The following is a 26,325-nucleotide window of genomic DNA, read 5'->3' on the forward strand; positions in this document are numbered from 1 at the left end:
AACACGCTACAAGCCTCGGTCACATCTTCAGTGCCTCGGGTCTCCACTAGTCAATCCACGGCCTCCGCTCCCGTGGCAGCCTCCTCGGATGCTTCCAGACTGCGTTTGGCCTCACCACCTCGGTACGCCGGAGATCCCAAGACCTGCAGGGGGTTTATAAACCAATGCTCCCTCCATTTCACGCAGCTGTCACATTTGTTTGCCTCCGACCAAGCCAAGGTCGCTTTCATCATGTCTCACCTAGAGGGCGAGGCACTGGCGTGGATGAACCCTTTGTGGGAGAAGGAGGACCCTATGACCAAGAACCTCCAGGAGTTCCTGCAGGCCTTTCGCAGCACCTTTGACGAACCCGGACGCGCCTCCGCGTCTGCCTCATCTCTTCTCCGGTTACGTCAGGGGACTCTGACGGTGGGTCAATACGCCATCCGTTTCCGCACCTTGGCTTCAGAACTCGGGTGGAATAACGAGGCCCTAACCGCCGCCTTCTGGGAAGGACTCTCGGGTCGAATCAAAGATGAGCTGGCTGGACGTGACGTACCGTCCACCCTGGACGCCCTGATTACCCTAGCGACTCGAGTGGACATACGCTTTCAGGAGCGGTCCAAAGAGGTGTCCCGTGAGAGACGTCCGGTAAGGCATTCCTCTCCTCCACAGAAGCCCGCCGTACTTCAGTCAACGGCCTCTGGTGTCTCCGTCAATGAGCCCATGCAGATCGACCGAGTGCGACAGTCTGAACAACGCCGAGCAGAGCGGCTCGCCAAGGGTCTCTGCTTCTACTGCGGAGAGGGCACACACCTGCTACGCTCCTGTCCAGAGAGGCCGGGAAACTCCAAAGCCTAGGGTTGGTAGGAGAGGCCACCCTAGGTGCTGGGACTCTCTCAGACCCAGTTACATGGACTGTGCAAGTGACAACGGGAGAGACGCGGTTTACGGCGGAGGCGTACCTCGATTCTGGGGCAGCAGGCAATTTCATCCAGCAGGCCACGGTGGACAAGTACCAGGTGCCTGTTACTCCACTCGCCAAACCTCTTGTGATTGCCTCTGTGGATGGGAGACCCCTCTCTGACACCATCTCCTGGATCACCAAGCCGCTTGAACTGCGTATCGGTGCTCTGCACACCGAGACCATCGCTCTCTACGTCCTCCCACATATGTCACATCAAATCCTGCTGGGCCTTCCTTGGTTGCGGACACACGAGCCTTCAGTCAGCTGGGGTACTGGCGATATCACTCGATGGGGGTCTTCTTGCCATGAGAACTGTCTGAAGACCATACAACCTATCCGGCGACCTCCGGTTCCCGAGTCCCTACCGGGACTGCCCTCAGCCTATTGGTCCTTCGTGGACGTCTTTGATAAGAAGGAGTCCGAAGTACTTCTGCCACATCGTCCTTACGATTGTGCCATTGACCTGCTCCCGGGAACTACACCACCTCGAGGACGGATATATCCACTGTCTCCAGCTGAAACAAGGGCCATGTCTACGTACATCACAGAGAGCCTGGCTAAGGGATTCATTCGGAGATCCTCCTCTCCTGCTGGAGCAGGCTTCTTCTTCGTAAAGAAGAAAGAGGGCGACCTACGCCCATGTATAGACTACCGGGGATTGAACCTAATCACCGTAAAAAACAAGTACCCCCTGCCGCTCATCCCCGAATTGTTTGATCGGCTCAGAGGAGCTCGTGTGTTCACCAAGTTGGATCTTCGGGGTGCCTACAACCTGGTCCGTATCCGCTCAGGGGATGAATGGAAGACCGCGTTCAACACTCGCGATGGGCACTATGAATACTGCGTGATGCCCTTCGGCCTGTGTAACGCACCAGCCGTCTTCCAAGAATTAGTGAACGATGTGTTCCGGGACCTTCTCTACATTTGTGTGGTGGTATATCTGGATGACATCCTTGTCTTCTCTCCGGACCTCCAGACCCACCGAGAGAACGTGCAACTGGTTCTACAAAGACTGAGAGAGAATCGTCTGTACGCCAAGTATGAGAAGTGCGTCTTCGAACAGTCTTCTCTCCCCTTCCTGGGTTACCTCATCACCGATACCGGACTACAGATGGATCCAAAGAAGGTCTCTTCCGTTCTCAACTGGCCTCCTCCTTCTGGACTGAAGGCAATCCAACGCTTTCTGGGATTCGCCAACTATTACCGCCAGTTTATTCCTCACTTCTCGGCTCTGACTGCTCCTCTCTCCGTCTTGACCAAGAAGGGGGCTAATCCAAAGGACTGGTCACCTGCGGCCGACGCCGCGTTTGGCTCTCTAAAGCGAGCCTTTGCCTCCTCTCCTGTACTCCACCGTCCAGAGTTAAACCGCCAGTTCACCTTGGAGGTGGATGCCTCCTCCTCGGGAGCCGGAGCAGTGCTCATGCAGAAAACCTCCTCCGGGAGGATGGTGACTTGCGGTTTCTTCTCCAAGAGCTTCTCAGTGCCTGAACGCAACTACACCATCGGTGACAGAGAGCTATTGGCAGTCAAGCTGGCTCTGGAGGAATGGCGCTATCTCCTGGAAGGAGCAGTGTACCCCGTCATTATTTACACGGACCACAAAAACCTGGAATACCTGCGGTCCGCTCAGCGACTGAACCCACGGCAAGCCAGGTGGTCCTTGTTCTTTGCCCGGTTCGACTTCCAGCTCTATTTCCGACCAGCGGACAAGAATGTACGCGCTGATGCCTTGTCTAGGTCTTTCATGCCCATGGAGCAGGAGGAAGAGACATCCCAACCCATCATCTGCCCTAGTAAGATCATTCCGGTGGCTCCTGTCACCCTGGCCCAGATACCGCCTGGGAAGACCTATGTCTCTGAGACTGACAGGCAAAAAGTGTTACACTGGGGCCATGCCTCGAAAACAGCCGGTCATGCAGGTCAGAAGAGAACATGGAGTGCGATTGCACGTCATTACTGGTGGCCATCTCTTCGCACGGACGTCGCCTCTTTTGTCTCTGCCTGCTCCTCCTGTGCCAGGAACAAGACTCCCAAACACCTGCCATATGGCCGTCTTCTGCCTCTGCCCATACCCTCAGTTCCCTGGCAACACATAGCGATGGACTTTATTACGGACTTGCCATTGTCCTCCGGACACACAGTCATATGGGTCGTGGTGGATCGGTTCTCTAAAATGGCCCATTTCGTTCCTATGGCTGGACTGCCCTCTGCACAGGAACTCGCGGACGCCTATATACATCACATCTTCCGCTTGCATGGCTTTCCATCACACATAGTGTCCGACAGAGGAACTCAGTTCACCTCCCGCTTCTGGAGGGCTCTCTGTAAACATCTGGGAGTGACTCTGGACTTTTCTTCGGCCTACCATCCTCAGTCGAACGGCCAAGTGGAACGGGTCAATCAGATATTGACCTCTTTCTTACGTCACTACGTCAACGCCCATCATGACGATTGGTCCACGCTTCTTCCTTGGGCTGAATTCTCCCATAATCACCACGTCAGTGAGTCCTCCTCCAGTTCTCCCTTCCATGTCGTCTACGGACTTCAGCCGTCTGTCCCATTGCCTGTATCCTCTTCCTCGGACATCCCTGCTGCTGATGCAGTACTCCGTGACTTTACAACCATTTGGGACTCAGTTAAGGCCTCCCTTGCACGTGCATCCCTGCGGATGAAGAGGCACGCGGACAAGAGACGTCTGGATCCTCCATGTTTCTCTCCGGGAGATCTCGTCTGGCTTGCTTCCAAATACATCCGACTGAAGATACCATCCTACAAGCTGGGACCTCGCTACATCGGACCATTTAAAGTCATCAGCAAGATCAATGAGGTCTCCTACAAACTACAGCTCCCGGCCACGATGAGGATACCCAACTCCTTCCACGTGTCTCTGCTCAAGCCGGTTGTCCTTGGTCCCTTCTCCGCTGCCGCCAGTCCGGCTCCTCCTCCTATTGCTGAGGACGACATCTATGCGGTAAGGGATATCGTGGCCATGAAGACCGTACAAGGTCGACAATTCTTCCTGGTGGACTGGGAAGGGTATGGTCCTGAGGATAGGTCCTGGGAGCCCAGGGAGAATGTGGGCACTCCTCTGATCCGTGCCTTCCTGTCCCGGTTGCGGGGGAGGGCGTGGGGGGGGGTACTGTCACGCTCCCCGGGTCCTCTGCTCCGCTCCCCGGGTCCTCTGCTCCGCTCCCCGGGTCCTCTGCTCCGCTCCCCGGCTCACCTGCCACGCTGCCCGCTCTCCAGCCTCCAGTGCCCACGCTTCCCAAGCCTCCGGGTTCCCGCTCCCGGCGCCCGTCGGCTTCCCAGTCCCTGGCCGGCTCTGCTGCGTCCTCCTTTCAGCTTCCTGCCCTGGCTTCTGGCACCCGGGCCGCGCGCATGCGCATTAGGGCGCGCGCGCGGTCACTGACCCTTTCTTAAAGGGCCAGTGTCCACTGACAGGAAATGATGCATACAGGTACAGGGTATAAAGGGGGTTAATGTCCAAGGGAGCGGGGCCTGTTCTTCGTGTTTTCCCAAGCTAGGAGTCAGGTCTCCTTGTGTTCTGTGAGATACTTACCTCTCTGTCTTCTAGAGCCGATCCTGCATCGCCATCCGGTCCTGCTGTATCTCGAACCCCGAACGCTGCCCATCTGCCATCCTGACAGTCCGTACCATCTCGGTTCCCTGCGGTGACCCGTCATCTCGCTCCAACGGTTCCGGACCCCGCCAGACATCATCACGGCTTCCGAACCTGAGCTCCGTCACCCGGACCACCATCAGTGACCTCGTGGTCCCAGGGACTTCTCCATTGTGTTCCAGTGCACGGACTGTCCTGCTACCTAAAGTGCTCCGGCTACCGGACTCCTTTCCCTCATCGGGGAGTTCGGCCCAGTGGATCCACCTCCCGGGTCTGCCCGTCCATCTGGCCCTAACATATTGGTACACATTGTCATTATCTTACCTGCATCTTCTCTTTTGTGTGGGTTTTTTATATGTTTTGAATAATAAAATATTTTAATTGGGGTAAATGAGATTTTGATATATTGTTTGGATTACCTTTAGCTAGCAATAGAAAATGCAGCGGGAGCCTGCGCTTTTTTTTATTATTATTTTTTTGGCCTTTTGCTCAAATAGTGTGATTTTGGTTTCATCTGAGCTGAGCACCTTCATCCACATGTTTGGTGTCTCCAGGCGGCTTGTGGCAAACTTTAAACGACACTTTTTTATGGAGATATCTTTGAGAAATGGCTTTCTTTTTGCCACTCTTCCATAAAGGCCAGATTTGTGCAGTGTACGACTGATTGTTGTCCTGTGGACAGAGTCTCCCACCTCAGCTGTAGATCTCTGCAGATCATCCAGAGGGATCATGGGCCTCTTGTTTGCATCTCTGATCAGTCTTCTTGTTTGAGATGAAAGTTTGGATGGACGGCCGGGTCTTGGTAGATTTGCAGTGGTATTATTTTCCTTCCATTTCAATATGATCGCTTGCACAGTGCTTCTTGGGATGTTTAAAGTTTTGGAAATCTTTTTGTAACCAAATCCGGCTTTAAACTTCTCCACAACAATATCATGGACCTGTCTGTTGTGTTCCTTGGTCTTCATGATGCTATCTGCGCTTTACACAGAACACTGAGCCTATCACAGAGCAGTGCATTTATACGGAGACTTGATTACACAGAGGGGATTATATTTATCATCATCAGTCATTTAGGACAACATTGCATCATTCAGAGATCCTCGATGAACTTCTGGAGTGAGTTTGCTGCACTGACAGTAAAGGGGATGAATAATAGTGCACATCCCACTTTTCAGTTATTTATTTTTTACAAAAGTTTAAAATAAGCAATAAATTTCGTTCAACTTCACTTGTGTCCCCTTGTTGTTGATTCTTCACCAGAACATTTACATTTTATCTTTGTTTGAATCCTGAAATGTTGGAAAAGGTTGAAAAATTCAAGGGGGCCGAATACTTTTGCAAGACACTGTATTTAGGATGTTTTGGGAATCTACTTTTTCAGATGGTTTTCTAACAAAATGGATGTACCAGTACAACCTGGCGATGGTGTGGGCACAAGAGTTATGGGGGGGGAATCTACTTTTTCAGATGGTTTTCTAACAAAATGGATGTACCAGTACAACCTGGCGATGGTGTGGGCACAAGAGTTATGGGGGTGGGGGAATCTACTTTTTCAGATGGTTTTCTAACAAAATGGATGTACCAGTACAACCTGGCGATGGTGTGGGCACAAGAGTTATGGGGGGGGGGGGAATCTACTTTTTCAGATGGTTTTCTAACAAAATGGATGTACCAGTACAACCTGGCGATGGTGTGGGCACAAGAGTTATGCCTGGCGTCATGAACACAAGAGCTCAGTCTAATTGGGAGCGCAGCTTCTGATGCCACAGACAGGTTCAGTGTCAGCACCGATCCTGGATGACCCTCTACAAGCTGCAGTCACTAGTGACAGCTGTATAAAGATTGTGATGGGAGCTTTCTCCCCATCGGCATCCCAATGATAGGATTGTGAGGTGCCAGTGCTCGTCAAGGCTACAGGTTACAGAGGGAATACTTTTTGGCAGGTGCAGCTTTTAAAATTATGTCATTTTGGGGAATTTATACATGGAACCTTCATTGTCACTTCAAAAGAAATTTGAATCAACAGGTTTCATAAATTATATAATTAAAAAAAAATAATTAATTGTAGCTAAACTTTTAAACAAACAAAATGTATGCTGTAATGTAGCGGTTTGGTAAATGTTCTTTATTAATCTGTGTGGCAAGAGTGTTTGATTTTGGGGCACACAAATTCAAACTTTGAATCTTGCTACTTTTCTAGATATGCTTCATACTTCAGATATTTTCAAAAATAACCACATATCTCATTGACCAAAATCTACCGGAAGTACTCGGATTGAAAAAAGCATTCCAAAGTTTTTACTGTTTATAAAGTGATACAAGTTATATCTGAAAATTGTGGCCTTAGCAGAAGTGCAAAAAACCTAATTCTGCATGAAGAGGTTAATAGGCACAGCACATCATAATTAATTAAATATATAGGATGGTGGCTGTGTGGTTAAAACTGTAGTGTTGTGGTGGCTCAGTAGTTATCACTGAAGTCTTGTGGTAGCTCAGTGGGTAGCACGGCAGTCTTGTGGTGGTTCAGTGGTTATCACTGAAGTCTTGTGGTAGCTCAGTGGTTAGCACGGCAGTCTTGTGGCTCAGTGGTTAGCACTGCAGTCTTGGGGTGGTTCACTGGTTATCACGGCAGTCTTGTGGTGACTCAGTGGTTAGAACGACAGTCTTGTGGCTCAGTGGTTAGCACGACAGTCTTGTGGCTCAGTGGTTAGCATGATAGTCTTGTGGTGGCTCAGTGGTTAGCACGGCAGTCTTGCAGCACTGGGGTCCTTGGTTTAAAAAAATCAGTTAGATGGATTTACAACTGGCGTAATGATCTGGAGACCACAAGTAATACTAAATGGCTACACATCAAACTGGAGGAACGCAAGGCTCTGTCCTGGGCCCAGTGCTGTTTAATATCTTTATAAATGATGTGGACAACGGAATTATTGGGGAACTCATAAAATTCACAGAAGTTACTAAGATAGGAGGAGTAGCGAATATTAGAGAGGAAAGAGAGCGGATTCAAAAGGATCTAGACACCTGAATAGTGGGCCGAGGAGAACAGAATGGTGTTTAACAGGGACAAATGCAAAGTCATACATCTAGGGAAAAGAAATATAAAAAGAAAATATAGTATAGGAGGAATAAAAGTAGGTGATGACACCGGGCCGGGGAAAAGGACCGGGGCATAAAACTAAGAGACAACAATGGGGAAAAGGACTTGGGCATAAGACTAAAGTGGGCTTTACACACTACGATATCGTTAATGAATTATCGTCGGGGTCACGTTGTTTGTGACGCACATCCGGCGTCATTAACGATATCGCAGTGTGTAACACTTATGTGCGACCTAAAACGATCGCAAAAACGGCAAAAATCGTTTGCCTCGCTAAAACAAAAAATCTTTTTCTTCTAATTAGCGATGTTGTTCGTCGTTCCTGCGGCACCACACATCGCTATATGTGTGACACTGCAGGAGCGAGGAACATCTCCTTACCTGCCTCCACCGGCTATGCGGAAGGAAGGAGGTGGGCGGGATGTTTACATCCCGCTCATCTCCGCCCCTCCGCTTCTATTGGATGGCTGCCGTGTGATGTCGCTGTGACGCCGCACGACCCGCCCCCTTAGAAAGGAAGCGGTTCGCCAGCCAGAGCGACGTCGCAAGGCAGGTAAGTCTGTGTGACGGTGGTAAGCAAGGTTGTGCGCGACAGGCAGCGATTTGCCCGTGTCGCACAACCGATGGGGGCGGGTAGCGCTTGCGAGATCGCAGCGTGTAAAGCCTGCTTAAGAGATAGCACCGGGGAAAAGGACTGGAGCATAAAACTAAGTGACAACAATGGGGGAAAAGGACTGGGGCATAAGACTAAGAGATAGCACTGGGGAAAAGAACTGGATTCTAAAACTAAGAGATAGTACCTGGGAAAAGGACTTGAGCATAAAAATATCTCTTAGTTTTAGAATTCAATTCTTTTCCCCAGTGCTATCTCTTAGTCTTATGCCCCAGTCTTTTTCCCTGTTGTTGTCTCTTAGTTTTATGCTCCAGACCTTTTCCCCGGTACTAAGAGACAACACCGGGAAAAAGGACTGGAGCATAAGACTAAGAGAGAGTACCGGGGAAAAGGACTGGAGCATAAAACAAAGCGACCGCATCGGGGAAAAGGACCGGGGCATAAAACTAAGCGACCGCATCAGGGAAAAGGACCGGAGGATAAAACTAAGCGATAGCACCATAGAAAATGGGGAAAAGAACTGGAGCATAAAACTAAGCGATAGAACTGGGGAAAAGGACTGGAGCGTAAAACTAAGCAATAGTACTGAGGAAAAGGACTGGAGCGTAAAACTAAGCGATAGTACTGAGGAAAAGGACTGGATCATAAAACTAAGCGATAGCACCAGGAAAATGGGGAGAAGTACTGGAGCATAAAACTAAGCGATAGCATCAGGGAAAAGGAAGGACTGGAGCATAAAACTAAGTGATAGCACCGGGGAAAAGAACTGGCACATAAAACTAAGAGATAGCACCGGGAAAAAGTACTGGGACATAAAACTAAGCGATAGCATCAGGGAAAAGGACTGGAGCGTAAAACTAAGCGATGGCGCTGGGGAAAAGGACTGGAGAATAAAACTAAGTGATAGAACTGGTGAAAAGGACTTGGCTCATGTTGAATCTGGAATCTACTATTATGCTCAACAATGTGGTGCTGCAGTTAAATAAAAACCAACATAATTCTGGGATGTATCAAGACAAGCATTGAATCTAGATCAAGAGAGCTCATTATTCCCTTATACTCTGCCCTGGTCAGTCCCCACCTGGAATACTGTGTACAATTCTTGGCCCTAATTCAAAAAAGACATCGATATTTTGGAGCACCTCTAGAGAAGAGAAACCAAGATGGTAGAAGGTCTGCAAACCATGTCTTATGGACACCAGCTAAAAGAACTAGGAATGTTTAGTTTGCAAAAGAGAAGGCTAAAGCCTGCTTTACATGTTACAATTTCGCATACGATATTGTATGCGATCGTATCCGCCCCCATCGTATGTGCGGCACGTTCAATTTGTTGAATGTGCCGCACAAACGATTAACCCCCGTCACACGTACTTACCCATCCATACAACCTTGATGTGGGCGGCGAACGTCCACTTCCTGGAGTGGGAGGGATGTTTGGCGTCACATCGACGTCACGCGGCAGCCGGCCAATAGAGGTGGTGGGGCAGAGATGAGCGAGACGTAAACATCCCGCCCACCTCCTTCCTTCCGCATTGCTGGCCGGGAGCCGCAGGACGCAGGTAAGATCTGTTCATCGTTCCCGGGGTGTCACACACAGCAATGTGTGCTACCCCGGGTACGATGAACAATCTGACGTTCAATTTTTAGGAATTGAACGATGTGCATGCGATGAACGTTTTAACGTTCAATTGCAATCGCACGTACCTGTCACACAGTACAATGTACCTTACGATGCCGGATGTGCGTCACTTACGACGTGACCCCGCTGACACATCGTAAGATATATTGTAGCGTGTAAAGCGGGCTTTAGAGGAGACTTAATAGCGATCTACAAATATCTGAAAGGAAGTCACAGTGCACAGGGAACCAGCCTATTCTCATTAGCACAAGGAAATATCAGAAGCAATGGGATGGAACTATAAGGAAGAAGATTCAGATTAGATATTAGGAAAAACGTTGATAGTGAGGGTGGTCAGAGTGGAACAGGCTACCACAGGAGGTGGTGAGCTCTCCATTAATGGAAATCTTCAAATAGAAGCTGGATAAACATATAGCTAGGATGATTTGGGAAAACCTGCACTCACAGGGGGTTGGACTTGTTGGCCCTTGAGGTCCCTTCCAACTCTATCATTCTATGATTTCTATAAGGAAAGGGATCTGAAAGTATAGGGGATAGCATGAATTGGATATAACTGATTCCTTGGGGTCTGACCTATGATAAACCACTCCCCCAACCAACCTGGAGAAGAAAGCTGAAAGGGTGAAGCATGCACACTACCCCTCCATTCATTCTCACTTGATGATCAGCCAAGAGTTATACTCGTCTAGCTCTGGTAGTCCCATTGAGAATTACTGGAAACCTGATTTATTAAAATGGGGCTTTTTGAGGCCCCAGTGATAGAACCTAATGGGGTCAGGAAGTTATAACCTATCTTATGGAGATGGGATAGTCAAAATTGGTGCAAACCCTTTATCAGAAAAATTGAACTTGAGAAACCTAAAGAACTTAATTAGTATAATCTGGAGGAATGAGAGCAAAGAGGCCATAGTAAACTGTAGCAAGGAGGAATCCAGTAAATGGAGAGATTAGAGAGTTTCTAGACAACATTGAAGGGATCATCTACTGTTAAAGCAGTAAGATTGTGGATCTTTATATCAGGAAGTCACTAAGCCTTCTAATGGGGAGAGGAACCCATACTTCTGAGTATTACTATTGCAGAATTTGTTTACTGGTTTTATGGGTTGTTGTCCAGCAATTGATGCTGAATGTCAGATCTGAAGTCGGGAAGGAATTATTTTCCCTAAGTGTCTCTCTTCTTACACAGGATTACACAATAGTGAGAAAAACATCCCGTGACCATGTTACTCCCGTCATCCATCTCCAAGAGTCAGAAGGAACGAGCAGGAGCCAGAACCCCATCACAGAATGCCTGCACTCACCGATACCTGAGAAGAAGATCCTAGAACTCACCAACAAGATCACCGAGCTGCTGACCGGAGAGGTGTGACTGCTGGGAAATTATACATTGTACACTGGAGGATTCTGGGTAATGAGGAGACTGCTGGGAGATTATACAGTGTACACTGGAGGATTCTGGGTGATGAGACTTCTAGGAGATTATACAGTGTACACTGGAGGATTCTGGATAATGAGGAGAGGTGACTTCTGGGAGATTATACATTGTACACTGCGGGATTCTGGGTGATGAGCGGAGACTGCTGGGAGATTATACAGTGTACACTGGAGGATTCTGGGTGACGAGAGGAGACTGCTGGGAGATAATACAGTGCGCACTGGAGGATTCTGGGCGATGAGAGGAGACTGTGGGGAGATTATACAGTGTGTCACGGGGTCCTTCTCCCATATCACACAATCAACAGAGCGAGAGCTGGGTAAACAATCCAAAGATTCTTTATACCAAGCAAATAAAAAGGTCTATAAAATAATTCACACCACACAGGGTAAAATAGTCCAGGAACACGGATACAGTCCAATAAGAGAAAAATGTCCAGGTCTCTCTGGGGAGCCGCAGCTTCTCCCACAGAGGATGAATCTTCCTGCTTGTCTCTTGTCCTTCTTCAGACTGAATAATCGCCCTAGGTAAGCAGAGAGTTTGGGTGGATTCCAGGCCTTGTCCCCCACTTCTAGGGACACAAGCACTGCAGGTGGTTATTATCCTGCAGACAGGACAAATAATACATAGAATGGACAGAGCACCACACCTAAAATACAAACCTACACAACATGATACACAGCCTACCATATCCCAACATCACAACCTGTCCCTCCTTCTAATAAATCTTTATTTCTATAGCACCAACATATTCCGCAGCGCTATATTGCATATTCCTTCTGAATAAGTGAGTATGCCATGAGTTCTACACAGACTTCTGGCCACCTCATTTAAGTCCATACTGCTCAGCTGTGGATAGTCTATGGTGCTTCTTGCTGGGATAGTCCATCAGCGTTCTGGTGTTGGCTTCCCTGCTTGTATTGGATGGCGAAGCTGTAGGGTTGGATAAGTGCCACCACAGTAATCATCCATTGTCCCCTGACACGCGGTTCAGCCATGTGAGGGGCTTGTGGTCTGTCACAATTGTAAAGTCTCTGCCATACAAGTAAGGTTGCAGTTTTTTCAGTGCCCATACAATGGCAAGACACTTTTCGATGGTGGCATAGGCAACTTCCCGATCCAGTAGTTTCCAACTGACAAAAGTGACAGGCTGTTCCTCCCCAGCAGCGTTCACCTGGCTAAGAACTGCCCCAATCCCAAATATGGACACATCTGTCTGCACGAGGAACCTGCGTTTATAGTCCGGGGCGTCCAAGAGAGGAGCAGTGATGAGGGCGGTCTTTAATGCTGAGAAGGCATCCTCGCATGCAGTTGTCCACGTGACATTCCTAGACATGCTCTTGTGGGTCAGGTCGGTTAGGCGCTTGGCCAAGGTGCTGAAATCATGAACAAATTTTCTATAATAACCTGCAGTTCCCAAAAAAGCAAGTACCTGCTTCTTAGTCTAGGGTCTACACCAGTTACTAATGGCTTCCATTTTGGCAGGCTCAGGCCTTAGGGTCCCTCCCCCTACTCTGTGTCCGAGGTACTGTACCTTAGCCATCTCCAACTGGCATTTATCTAGGCGAATGGTCAGTCCTGCAGTCAGGATATGGTCTAGCACTATGGCCAAGTGTTTAAGATAGTCCTCCCAGGTTGTGCTGAAAAGGACAATGTCGTCCAGATAAGCACAGGCAAAGTCCTGACATTGTTCCAACAGTCGATCCACCAGTCTCTGGAAGGTAGCGGGGGCATTGTTCATCTCAAAGGGCATTCTCAGAAACTCAAGTAGTCCAAAGGGAGTAATGAAGGCGGAGCGCTCCCGAGCGTCCTCCATTAGCGATATCTGCCAGTACGCCTTGCTCAGGTCTAGCGTGGTTACAAATTGGGCACTGGCTAGCCGATCCAATGGCTCATCAATCCTGGGTATGGGGTAAGTAGCAGTCTTTGTGGCATCGTTTAATCTCCATTAATCGACACAGAATTGCGTTGTACCATCCTTTTTGGGGACCAGAGCAACAGTAGAGGCCCAGGGGCTGTGAGATGGCTGAATAATCCCCAGCTGTTTCATCTCCTCCAGTTCGTGCTTTATCATGCCTTGAACAGCCTCAGGGACCCCGTAGGCGGCCTGCTGGATGGGGCGTTGTCCGGAATTTTTCACATGGTGGCTGGTGAGAGTAATCCACCCCTACTTTAAGGAGAAAGCGGAAGCCCTTGGTCTTAGTACAGAGAAAATATTATCCTTTTGTATATCCGATAAATGTGAGCCATGGGGCACTTGTTCCAGGGATCCTCCCGCTTGGGCGACCTGAAGATGATCAGGGAGATACCCGTCCTCGGAGTTATCACTAGGGGGTGGCAGAAGGCCAGAAGACGCAGAGATTGGTCATGATATTCTTTCAGCATATTTATGTGGACAATGTTTTCTTGTCGACCACTAGGGTCCAAGGCAATGATGTAGTCAGTGTCATTAACTTTCTTGACAACCTGATAAGGGCCTTCCCACGTTGCTTGAAACTTGATGGCAGGGGTAACAATAATCATAAGTACCTGTTGTCCTTCTATAAATTCACGGGTCCTGGCTTTACGGTCATACCAGGTCTTTTGTCTGGACTGGGCCATTCGCTGGTGTTCTTTAGTCAAGGTAGCTAACTGGGTAAGACAGTCTCGGAACTCCAGGACGTAGGGAAGGACAGGCACTCCGGAGTCTGAGACATCTCCCTCCCAGCAGGGCTGTGGAGTCGGTAAGCCAAACCTGCGACTCCGACTCCTCAATTTTGCTTGCACCGACTCCGACTCCGACTCCACGACTCTGCCTCTGACTCCCACATATATTGCTCATATTTTAGTGAAAAAATTATTGTAGTACAATGTGAACACCAGACATTTAATAATGAAATAATTGTAAATATGTAATACACCATGTAATATATATATATATATATATATATATATATATATATATATATATACACTATGTAATAAACTATGTAAGTGGCAAAAAAACAGTTTGCAACAAAAACATAGTAAATAACATTTGTGCAGTGTATGAATTTGTTGTAAGAAATAGAATTGCCTCCATCTGATCCCCCTTCACAGATGATCTCAAATCTGTCCTAATAATTATTAAATTATTAAATAACTAAGGCTAGAGAACAACCTCTTTACACTCAATTGGGTTGGAGGCAAAGCCGTAACCACATGGGCAACATCTCTAACAATTTCCGGGTATAAAGGAATTGCCTCATGCACACACAGTTTTGATGAACCGTTGAATTTTTCTATTTCTTTGAGAGCAAGTGAAAAATTTTGCTGAAATATGGTCAATCTGCTGCTATAAGAGATGGAGTGAAATTTTTTTCCTTGCGGCAATGCTTTGCCTGCTCCATGTCATCCAAATACTTGTCAAAGTTAAACTCCTCATCTGATGAGGATGAAGATATGGCAGCAGTAGCATTGTCAGGATCCAAGTCCTCTTGCGCCTGGCAGTCCTGTAGGCCACTCATCCTAACTGCTACCTCAGTCAGAGCTTCTTTTCCTTTAGTAAGCTGTTGATCATCAAGTAGTATAGGATGACTTGGGTCCGCATAAATAGCTGCCAGAAGAATTTTATTTTCCAACAGCTGTGTCTCCATCTGTTTAATTGAAGCAGAAATGCCATCTGCAATTAAACCTCCTCTTTGGGACAGGCAAAGCAGCAAGTTCTTCCACTTCTTTATGAAAATGCCAGGAGTTAAATCCTCAGCTTGTAATTTTTTTGTAGTTTTTTTTAGTCACGGTAAATGGGTAATTAAGCAATTCCTTCAATTGAACCACCTGTGTCCACTGACCTTCATTTAGGTTTACCTGAGGGTTCACCATATCTATAAGAAACGGTTTTAGTTCAAGCAATTGCTCAATAATTCAATAAGTGCTGTCCCACCGAGTGACTTGATCCGACAATTGTTCATTTCAAAGCACGTGTCTTCAAGATGGAATCAATTTTAGGAGTTCTGGCGGCAATAACCAATTTCCTCACTTTTCCAATCAGATTTCCAGCATGTCCCTCTTGCAGACTATCTCTTATTGCCAGCTGCAGCGTGTGCACAACACAGCGCATGTGATGAATATGAAAGTGTTTTGAAGCAGCTTCAACAAAATCATCTAATTCTAAAGTATCATTTTGCTGTTCTCCTGTTGTAATATCTGCGTGTTCCTCAGTTACATGAACAGCACTGTGGCTCCATCTCACACATACTGAATCCTAAATGTTCTTCTAGCTGTTGTTCATTAGTCTCATTCATCAGTTTAATTGTACTTATGTTTGAAGCATTGTCTCTTATTTTTCGAATCTGCTTTTGCTATTGAAAACATTATTTATGAGCTCAAAAACCTTTCAGGTGATGCATTTTTTAAAAAGCTGATCTGCTTTTGCAGCTGAAAAACGTATCCTCAAAAAATGCAGCAAAAACGCTGTGTGTGAATGTAGCCTTAGATCAGGAATAGAACAGACATTTATAGGACATTTCATAACTTTCCCTACATACCTATGAAAAAAAATTCAGAACATTCTGCACTGAACTACTGTACCCAATTTATGATATATTTTCGGAGTCGATCCATTTTATACCGACTCCAACTCCACCAAAATGGACACCGACTCCAACTTCTTAGCCCTGCCTCCCAGTGTTCCTTCAGAAGAGTGAGAGGATAATGGACCTTCCGTCCAAACAGTAGTTCAAAGGGTGAGAACCCTGTGGACTCCTAGGAAACCTCTCAATATGCACAGAGGAGATGTGGCAGGTATTTTTCCATTCCTTTTCAATGTCAGCAAAAGACCGCAGCATATTTTTGGGGGTTCCATTAAAGCGCTCACATAGTCCGTTGGTCTGCGGGTGGTATGGAGTAGTGCGAATGGCTCGACCTCCACATGTATGCTAGAGGGACTGGACCAGGTCTGACATAAACTGAGTCCCTTGATCCGATAATATTTCACTGGGGAAGCCTACCCGGCTAAAGATGGTAACGAGAGCCTCGGCTACCTTTACGGCTGTAATACTGGATATTTCTTCAGGATACCGAGTGGCATAGTCTTCCACTGTCAGGATGTATTTTTTCCCCGACCAGCTGGGGTGGGCTAGAGGTCCTATGATGTCCACAGCTACACGTTGAAATGGTTCTTCAAATATGGGCAGGGTTTGCAGAGGCACCTTGTGTCAGGCACCGGGATCCCGCATTCGCTGGTATATATCGCAAGTGCAGCAATAATAGGCTACCGACTGCGAGATGCCAGGCCAGTAAAAACTTTGGGTGAGTCTCCTTTAAGTCCTTTTCCTGCCTTCACGCCCAGCCAAGGGGATGTCATGGGGAGTAGCTGTGCCCTGTACTTCTGGGGGATAATGAGTTGCCTGGTTGCAGCGTAAGGGATGTCGTTGCCACTGGCCTTTGTAATAATACAATCCCTTTTCACAGGTGAAGCAGTCTCCATTATGACCCACATGCCCAGTCTCTGCCCTTAACCTAAGGGCTGGCAAGGTACTGTCACCTTCTGTTTCTCTTCTGAACTCCTCTCTATCCCAAGACTCTCCCAATGTAGTACCAGGGGAAGGATGACTTACCAACTCTGATGGGGATTGTGGTAGTTGCTCTCTGGTGAAGTCCTGATGATGTTGTGCTTGCATTGCTTGTAGTCGGGTGATGGCTCCCACAAAATGGCACTGTAAGGCCCCTTTTACACATCCGTTGTTTGCCATCAGTCACAATCCGTCGCTTTTAGAAAAAAATTGATCCAGAGCTAGATCAGTTTTTTCTCATTGACTTGTATTAGCGACGGATTGCGACAGATGGTCTCTCTCTCTAAATGGATTGTGACTGATGGAAAAAAAACTTATGCGTGAAAGGGGCCTTACTCTCCAATGTCGTTTCCCAGGAGGATATCGGCAGGCAGTCCTCCCATAACTCCAATCCAGAACAGTTTTTCCTAATAACCATAATCCAAATGCACAGAAGCTCGTGGTATATATTTGCGAGTTCCTCACGCTAGGACAATGGGGATTCCAGGGCACTGGTGAATTGCCTTGGGTCAAACTACACGAGGATCAGCGATAGTCAGGAAGCCCTTTGTGTCTCTAAATCTTGACATTTTGTATCCCTCAATTAAGACATCCTGCGAGTGGCGTTGCCGTTGCTCGGGATAGCTTGGGGTCAATTGCTGGAGGCCGTAAACTCCAGAAGGTATGTCTATGGTGCAGGGGTTGGCGGTCCACTCCGGTGGAGGTGGGGGTAGCTCTTCCTTTGGCGGGATGGAGTGCACAAGATGCACCAGACGAGATGGAGGTGTGTGGGGCTCCCTCTGAGTCCTTGCGGGACAACGGGATTGCAGGTGCTCAGGTTGTCCGCACCCATAACGTCTTCTCTCTGTGATTCCCCCAGGGCGTTGTCGAAACTGTTGGGGCCCAGGATTTTGACACGTGGATTTCATCGGCCTGCGGTTGGGTGGAGGGGCAGAAATAACCTGAGGGTGCCGGGGCGCAGGAGCAGGCTGTGGCTTATTGTCCAGAAGCCTCCTCCATTGCGGTCGGATACTAAGGGCCTCATCAGCCAGGGCTGCAGCTCTATTCAAGGTGTGCGGCATGCGCTCTCTGACCCATTTCCGAATTTCTGAGGGGCACTTGTAAAGAAATTGTTCTATAAGAAATACCTGTACAGTGGAACCTCGGTTTACGAGTAACTTGGTGTACGAGTATTTCGCTATACGAGCAAAGCTTGCTGTAAATTTGTAACTCAGTTTATGCGCAATCTTTGCTGTACGAGCAAATACTCACCGCACACACTTCCGGTTCCGTACTTTCACTGCGCTCTAACCTGCTTTTGCAGTCCGCACAAATGCGCACAAACACACACGCGCACACACATATTATGCTCACCTTTCCTTCTGTTCCCTCGGCGGCCTCCTCGTTCTTGTAGTCCGCAGGAACAGTATGTGTATCGGGTAACTATCGCGACGATGGAGGAACATCCACTGTCAGCGCTTCTCAAAGGCTGACCAATCAGATTCAAGCAGCTCATGTCTTTGACATCAGCGCACTGGCCAATCAGAGGCAAGCGGCTCCTGCGCATGACGTCTGCTGTTGAAGTGCTGACTGCGGAAACTCCTGCATCGGTCGCTATGGTTACCGGATACACATACCTGCGGACTACAAGAACCAGGAGGCCGGTGAGGGAATGGAGGGTAAGGTGAGCATAATATGTATGTGTTTGTGTGTGTGTGGAATGGCACAATAAAGGACATTGCACAAGTTGTGGTACGAATTGTCTGAGCTTCCATTATTTCCTATGGGAAATTTTGCTTTGCTGGACGAGTAACTTGGTTTACGAGCACATTCCCAGAACGGATTGTTCTCGTAAACCAAGGTTCCACTGTATAACATCTTCCACAGTAAAGGCATTTTCCACTTCCAGCCATCTTCGACATGCCTGGGACATCTTATGGGCATACTGTACATCCTAAACGATCCCCCCGTGGTGCATGGGAGGTCCCGGAACTGTGCTCTATGTGAGTCTGGGGTGATGGCATGGTATTCCAGGATAGTCCATTTTACAATGTTGTAATCCCAGTTTTGCTGTGAGCCAATGGTGCGATAAGCCTCTGCTCGGCTTCCATCCAAGAGTCCCACTAACAAAGACATCCAGCCGGAGCGGGGCACCTCCATCACGGCACACTGCTCAAAGTCCTTGAAGAACCCCTCCACTTCTTCGGAAGACTTATCAAATGGCTTGAAGTTTGCTTGTGTAATCCGCACAGGCTCCCGGATTGCTGGGTTTACACTCCAGCTCATATTACTCCCTCTGTCGGACTCCATTGCTTCTTTTCTCCGCTGTGCTCGGTGAGCAGCCTTCTGCTTATACTCCTGAGATATACCTGGGCCCAGAACTGCCATCTCTTCTTAGAACCACACCAACTACTGGCTTTTTGTGACAGGGATCCTCATCTCCAATGATTGTCTGTCAGACATCTGGGAGGAGGTGGACTGGCTTGCACCCACCAGCAGATCAGTTTAAGGCCTCTTTACTTTAGTCCCTGGTAGCTCAGGCCCAGATCTCTGGCTCTCTCCTGTAAACTGGATGCAGTCCAGTTCCTGTACTCACTCTGTTGGTATATCTTCATTGGACTGTGCTCTGTTGATCCCACTGCTGCCACCAGTTGTCACGGGGTCCTTCTCCAGTACCACACAATCAACAGAGCGAGAGCTGGGTGAACAATCCAAAGATCCTTTTATTCCAATCAAATCCAAAGGTCCATAAAATAATCCACCACACAGAGGGTAAAATAGTCTAGGAACAGTCCATTAAGCGAAAAATGTATCCGTTCGAGTAAACAGGAACAAATACAGTCCAGTAAGCGAAAAATGTCCAGGTCTCTCTGGAGAGCCACAGCTTCTCCCCCAGAGGAGGAGTCTTCCTGATTGTCTCTTGTCCTTCTCCAGATGGAATAATCCGATAGGTAAGCAGAGAGTTTGGGTGGATTCCATGCCCCCTCCCCCACTCCTAGGAACAGAAGCACTGCAGTGGGTTATTATCCTGCAGACAGGACAAATAATAATACATGTAATGGACAGAGCACCACAAGTTAAATAGGAACCTACACAACATGATACACAGTACACCATATCTCACCATCACACTGGTGTACACTGGATGATTCTGGATTATAAGAGGAGACTGCTGGGAGATTATACAGTATACATTGGAAAATTCTGAGAGATGAGAGGAGACTGAAGAGAGATTATACAGTATACATCGTAGGATTCTGGATGATGGGGGAGAGGAGACTGCTGGGAAATTATACAGTGTACAGTGGAGGATTCTGGGTGATATTGGTCTCTTAAAGAGATGAGCGGACCTGTGGAAGTTCGGCTCAGCGGGAGCAGCTGGAGTTTTGAGGTTAGTTTGGTTTGGGGCCCGGACTTGACCTGAACCCCTTTGAAAGTCACTAATTAGTCAGTAAGGGTCTCCGTCCACTTGCAGCCAGCCATACATTGAATCTTGCACAGCACAGCACCGATTGTACCCGAGCACAGCAATGCGAGTGGTTTGCATACATAACATATCTGAACTCTGACTTGTTATTGTAAAGTCTTTGCACGGTACCAACACCAAACACCGAACCTCAGTGTCACGGCATCCTCCAGAAGCAACAATCAACAGAACGAGAGATAAGTGAACAATCCCAAGAACCTTTAGCAGGGCCGGACTGGGACTCGCATTCAGCCCTGGCATTTGGGGGTGCTCAGGCCACTTTTCGCGTGGTGAATGTTTAATATCTTTGTGCACTTGTAGATTGTGTAACACGACCAAATAACATGTAGTCACGGCTGCGTCCAGTGTTACAGCTCAGACCTATTTATTGCTCTTAGTGGCAGGACCGGGTGAAACCGCTATTTTCCCTACAGAGACGGGTCTCGCAGATAATGTAGAGGATGCTGCTCTCCACATAATGCTGTAGTCACATAGCTGATGGGCAGGGGTACAAAATCACATCCCCCGATCTAATATTGATGACTTATTCTACAGATAGGTGATCAGGGAAGCTGTCGTTGTCACTGGTGATAATTTTGGACACATACCACTTAGGGAATATGCAATGACATTTTTGGGGTCAGATCCCACCATGGAAACTAGTATGATAAACACTCGAATGACCATCTGCATCTCATCACTGGGCACAGGTTCAGGATTTTGAGCATCTTTTACCCACTTCAGGTTTCTAAAACCACCAAGTGATAAAAGCAGTGACCGCTCCATTCTTCTGGTGTTTTTCACTCGGAAAACGTTCTGTATTTTACAATGCAAATCAATGGTAAGGCTCGGAAGATGCTGGAATCTACAACTCCCAGCTTGTCCTTAACAATGGTGAGGAGATGCTGGGAGATGTTGTTATCAGACTGCGGACCATACAGGAACCACAATACTGATAAGACGCAGGCAATATCACAAATAATCATTTACATCCAGGTACCTTTATAGGTGACATCTTCTGAGTCGATCCCATCCTTTTTGTCTCCACACAGTACAGACGCCATGATGAGGTTTAATGCCCACCGCTCGTCTCTGAAGACCTCCCTCTTTATTCTTCAGCAGCACTTCCCCACACAGCACCTTTACAAATAAAAGTATCATTATACTGCCCCATCAATATAAATATCTCCCATGCTGTGCCCCCGAATAAAAAATTGCTGTGCTTCCTGCACAAAATATCCCCCCACACTGCCCATATCCAAAATATCTCCCACACTGCCTCTCTCCTTAATATACCCCACGATGCCTCTTTCCATAATGTCCCCTCCACACTGCTCTCTTTATAATATACCTCCACACTGCTTCTCTCATAATATCCCCCTATATTTCCCCTTTATTATTATCAATATTATTTATATATTCCCCCCCAAACTGCTCTTTTGTAATTCTCCCCCCCCACACACACACACAATACAATGCACCCTCCATTACCCCTCCCCCCATACACAATACAATGCACCCCCATTACCCCTACACACACACACACACACACAATACAATGCACCCTCCATTACCCCTCCCCCCCACACACACACACACAATACAATGCACCCCCATTACCCCTGCACACACACACAATACAATGCACCCCCGTTAGCCCTACACACACACACACACAATACAATGCACCCTCCATTACACCTCCCCCACACACACACATAAACACACACACACACACACACAATACAATGCACCTCCATTACCCCTACACACACAATACGATGCACCCTCCATTACCCCTCCCCCCCCCCCCACACACACACACAATAAAATGCACCCTCCATTACCCCCCCACCCCCCACACACAATATAATGCACCCCCATTACCCCTACACATACAATACAATGCACCCTCCATTACACCTCCCCCCCCACACACACACATACACACAATACAATGCACCCCCATTACCCCTACACACACACACAATACAATGCACCCTCCATTACCCCTCCCCACACACACAATACAATGCACCCCCATCACCCACTACGCACACACACACACACACACAAATACAATGCACCCCCCATCACCCCCTACACACACAAATACAATGCACCCCCATTACCCACTCCCCACACATATAATACAATGCACCCTCCATTATCCCCTCCCCTGACATAATACAATGCACCCCCATCACCCGCTACACACACAAATTACAGTACCCCATCACTACACACTCCTGCCTCCCCCCCTCCCTCGGAATACAGTACTCCCTCTCTGCCTGTCACAAAGCTGTGTTCCTTCACAAATGTTCCCTGTTATGTGTCCTCAGCCCCTCCCCACTCATCCCCATTAAACTTGTCTCTTCGTCTCCTCCATGGAGCGCTTACCACTGCCTGATGTATCCTGTGTGGCGCCCGCAGCAGTGTGATGACGTCAGCAAGGTGCTGATCTCATCACATTGCTGCACGTCAGGTCGGGGCCCAGTCCCGGAGCAGTGCTCAAATGTATTTACGTCTGAAAGACACAAATACATTTGAATAGGAAGGAGGAAGCTGCGGTCACCGGTACTGCCACCGCCGCGCTCCTCAGCAGTGTGTGCATGCCAGGCACACTGTCACACAGCCTGACCGGCACAGCGCGCTGCCTTCTGGTCCTGCTGCAGCTAGTGTGTGCACGGCCTGCACACTGCTGAGCAGAGTGGCGGTGACTGCAGATAGAGCGGCCCACTACCGGGACCGGCCCATCTGGCATTTGCCAAAATTGCCCTATGGTCAATCCGAGCCTGACCTTTAGGCTCCATGCACACTGTATTTTTTGCTGCCTGTTTTGGTGCAGTTTTTTATCCAAAACTGCATGTCTTTCCTCCTCCCTGCAAAGTCTATGAGAATTCAGAAATGCTGTGCGCAAGTTGCTTTTTTTGCCTGCAGTTTTAGGTCGACTAAAAAACTGCAGCATGTGAATTCTTTGTGCGTTTTTATCCTGCGCTTTTGAGCCCTTCCAGCCATTGTTTTCACTAAAAAAACGCATGGGACAAAAACACGGCAAAAACCTATGCATTTTGTTAGTTGTGTTTTGTGGCACAAGGTGCATTTTTCTGCCAGAAGGTGCAGTTTTGTTGTTAAGGCTGGAGTCACACTTGTGAGAGTCTCGCATCGCATCACCCGGCACGGCCTGATGCTCTTTGGACAGGAGCTTCTCAGCTGCATAGAAATACATGCTGCCATCTCGCTCCTGTCTGGGGAGTGTGCGGCCATGCCGGGTGATGCGATGCGAGACTAGCGAGAGTCTCTCACAAGTGTGATTCTGGCCTAACAAATTAACTGCAGCGTGTTGACATAGCCTTACTCTAAGCAAACCAGAAGGTCCATAAAACAATCCACCACACAGAGGGTAAAATAGTCTAGGAACACAGATATCGTCTGGTAATGGGATAAATGCCGCACAGATGAGTCACAATCCTCCAGCTGTCCTTTTTCTTGGGTAATGAGGGTTTCTCCAAGTCTTTCTGGGGGGCTGGCCATAGCATCAGCTTCCCACAAAGGATCTATCTACTGCTTCTATGTCCTCCTCAGGTTCAATCCTTATATCGAGGAGTAGGCAGACAAATAGGCTGTTTTTCAGGCCTCCCTGAAGACGGAGGCACTATCGGGGGTGATGTTTGGCATTTGGAGAGCAGGGGAGTAATGAATGGACAGTCAGGAAATGAGCTAATTCAAGTATTGAACTTTCTGTATTGTACACAGAACAACAAGGCAACACTGCTAAAATCCGTTAAAATATAAACATAGACCGAGTAATACCAAACCCACCATATCACACCACCACACTCGGGTTCACTCATCTCTAGTCTCTTTGGTTGTCAGGTTCCTCTCAGGTGTCAGGACGTCACTGTCTATTTCTCCATGGAGGAGTGGGATTATGTACAAGGACACAAGGATCAGTACAAGGACGTCTGGATGGAGGAACACCAGCATCTTGCATCTCACGGTAAGGAGATCATGGCCAACACTCTAATGTGTTTTTCATATTGCTGATAATGTGTGAAGTGTACATATTTATAGCACCACTACTTGTGTTTCACGTTACAGGAATAAGGTCGGGGCCACACGGGGATTACTGCGATCCCCTCGCATGACACTCGTCTCGCGCTGGCAGTACAGCAGAGCCGAGTGTCTTGCGAGTGTCCCTGCGACTGAGGTCCGATCATGCGAACAAACCTCAGCTGCGGGGGGTGGGCCGGCACTGAGGAGGGGCGGGCCGGTGCTGCGGAGGGTGGTGGCCGACGCTGAGGAGGGGAGGGAGGGATTTATCTCCCTCTCTCCTCCGTAGCCGGCTATTGCGATTCTCGCCCTGCACTCGTGGTACACCTGTGTACTGCGAGTGCAATGCGATTTTTCCCTTGCCCCATAGACTTGAATGGGTGCGAGAGAAAACAGGATCGCATTACAGTCGCAGCATGCTGCGATTGTTTTTTCGGTCCGAATAGGACTGAGAAAATAATCGCTCATGTGCGCTGACACACAGGCTAATATTGGTCCTAGTGGAATGCGATTTTTTTATCACACTCCACTCTCACCGATTTTCATTCCGTGTGGCTTAGGCGTTAGGCGCATAATGTCTAGTTTACTGAGCCCTTGTGAAGTAAATGAACACTCCAGGCTGGATAAGCTTCTTCTCATTGTGTATAAAAGCAGCTACAGATGTTGATCTCCGAAAACATTTCCTTACAAAGGTCCTGTGCACATCAAGGGTTGGATCTACATGTAGCCTGTCTGCCAAGAAAAGCCACACTCAATACTGCCCCCACATTCTCATCCCACTCAAAGGAGTATTGGGGGAGCAACGATTGCCTGAAATACAGCCCCCTGTTTGGATAGGCGAGTGCAGCACCCCTTTGAGCATTTGGTATGGTACCTCATCTTAGATGAAAGAGCTACATAATAAAGCTTGCTTCCATGCCTCCTGTGCACATTTTCTGTGGCTTCCTCAGGACCATTGTGGATTACTTCATCCTTCAGGGCATAATTATCTCCATTCTATAGATACATGTTTTCATGGATTTTTACCTCAGTCCTTTGGTGGTCCACAGTAAGGACAGGTCTGACTGCCCTATCATACATTGAAAGCACCTCAGTAGATTTATGAAAGGTGCTCTCTAAAGTTAAGAATTTCTGAATTTCTTCCATACAAGAGACTTTTCATTATATCAGGACTATATCTTGGTGATGGCCTTCGCCGGTCTCATAAGCCCTCATCTTCCATTAAATCATCAGTGACTTTCTTCGCAATGTCTCCATTCTGACATATTTACTACAACATATTCTTGGGGTCCTTCCTAAAAGGAGACCACCAATTTTCCTCATTGACATATATTTTTATTTGGACATTGTATAGGTTAAATTATAGCAACTAAGGCCCCTTTCACACATCAGTTTTTTGCCATCAGTCACAATCCATTGGCTTGATGTAAAAAACGTCAAAAAAACAGATCCGTCGCATCAGTTTTTTCAGCCCAACTGTGTTTTTACACCCCATCTGAGCATGCTCAGTTAAAATAAAATGGAATCCGTCACCTGATTCCGTTATTTGACAGATTACGACGGATCCTGCGTCCATAGGTGTCACGCTGGGTGTGGGGAGAGACATCTAGCAAGTGGACTCCTGGGAATAAAGGGGGCTGAAACACAAAGGGGGGGGGACAGGGGGCTCCTGCGCTGACCCTGACACTTGGGGGCCCTGCGCTAGCCCTCAAACCACAGGTACCCATGTGGGTTACGAGGTGTGGCCCACCAATGTGCCCGTCTCCTAACCAGACCCTAGGACTAAATCCCACCACCCATCAATCCACGGAGGGAAAAAGAAACACAGAAATTAACAGCAAAAAGGGGAAAAAGGAAAAACAACAACTTATCTTGAAAGGGAATCTTCAGAATATACAGCAACAGTAGTCTGAAGCCACATGCACTCCTGAGCAGCAACTTCTC

The 26,325-nt window shown here is 47.9% G+C and overlaps 1 protein-coding gene across 4 annotated transcripts in view; it reads left to right on the forward strand.

Moving 5' to 3' along the window:
• The window catches only part of LOC142303692 (uncharacterized), a 172,288-nt gene that overhangs the window by 68,546 nt on the left and 77,417 nt on the right, over positions 1-26,325 (forward strand). For 3 of the 4 annotated variants that reach the window (XM_075345298.1, XM_075345327.1, XM_075345309.1), the window contains exons 3-4: positions 11,104-11,280; positions 24,205-24,328. In XM_075345298.1, the coding sequence (XP_075201413.1) occupies positions 11,104-11,280; positions 24,205-24,328 (301 nt within the window). The remainder of the gene's footprint in view (positions 1-11,103; positions 11,281-24,204; positions 24,329-26,325) is intronic. The other variant, XM_075345319.1, reaches the window with a different exon arrangement.

Source organism: Anomaloglossus baeobatrachus, chromosome 1 (genome assembly GCF_048569485.1).
Source record: "Anomaloglossus baeobatrachus isolate aAnoBae1 chromosome 1, aAnoBae1.hap1, whole genome shotgun sequence".
Taxonomy (NCBI): Eukaryota; Metazoa; Chordata; class Amphibia; order Anura; family Aromobatidae; genus Anomaloglossus; species Anomaloglossus baeobatrachus.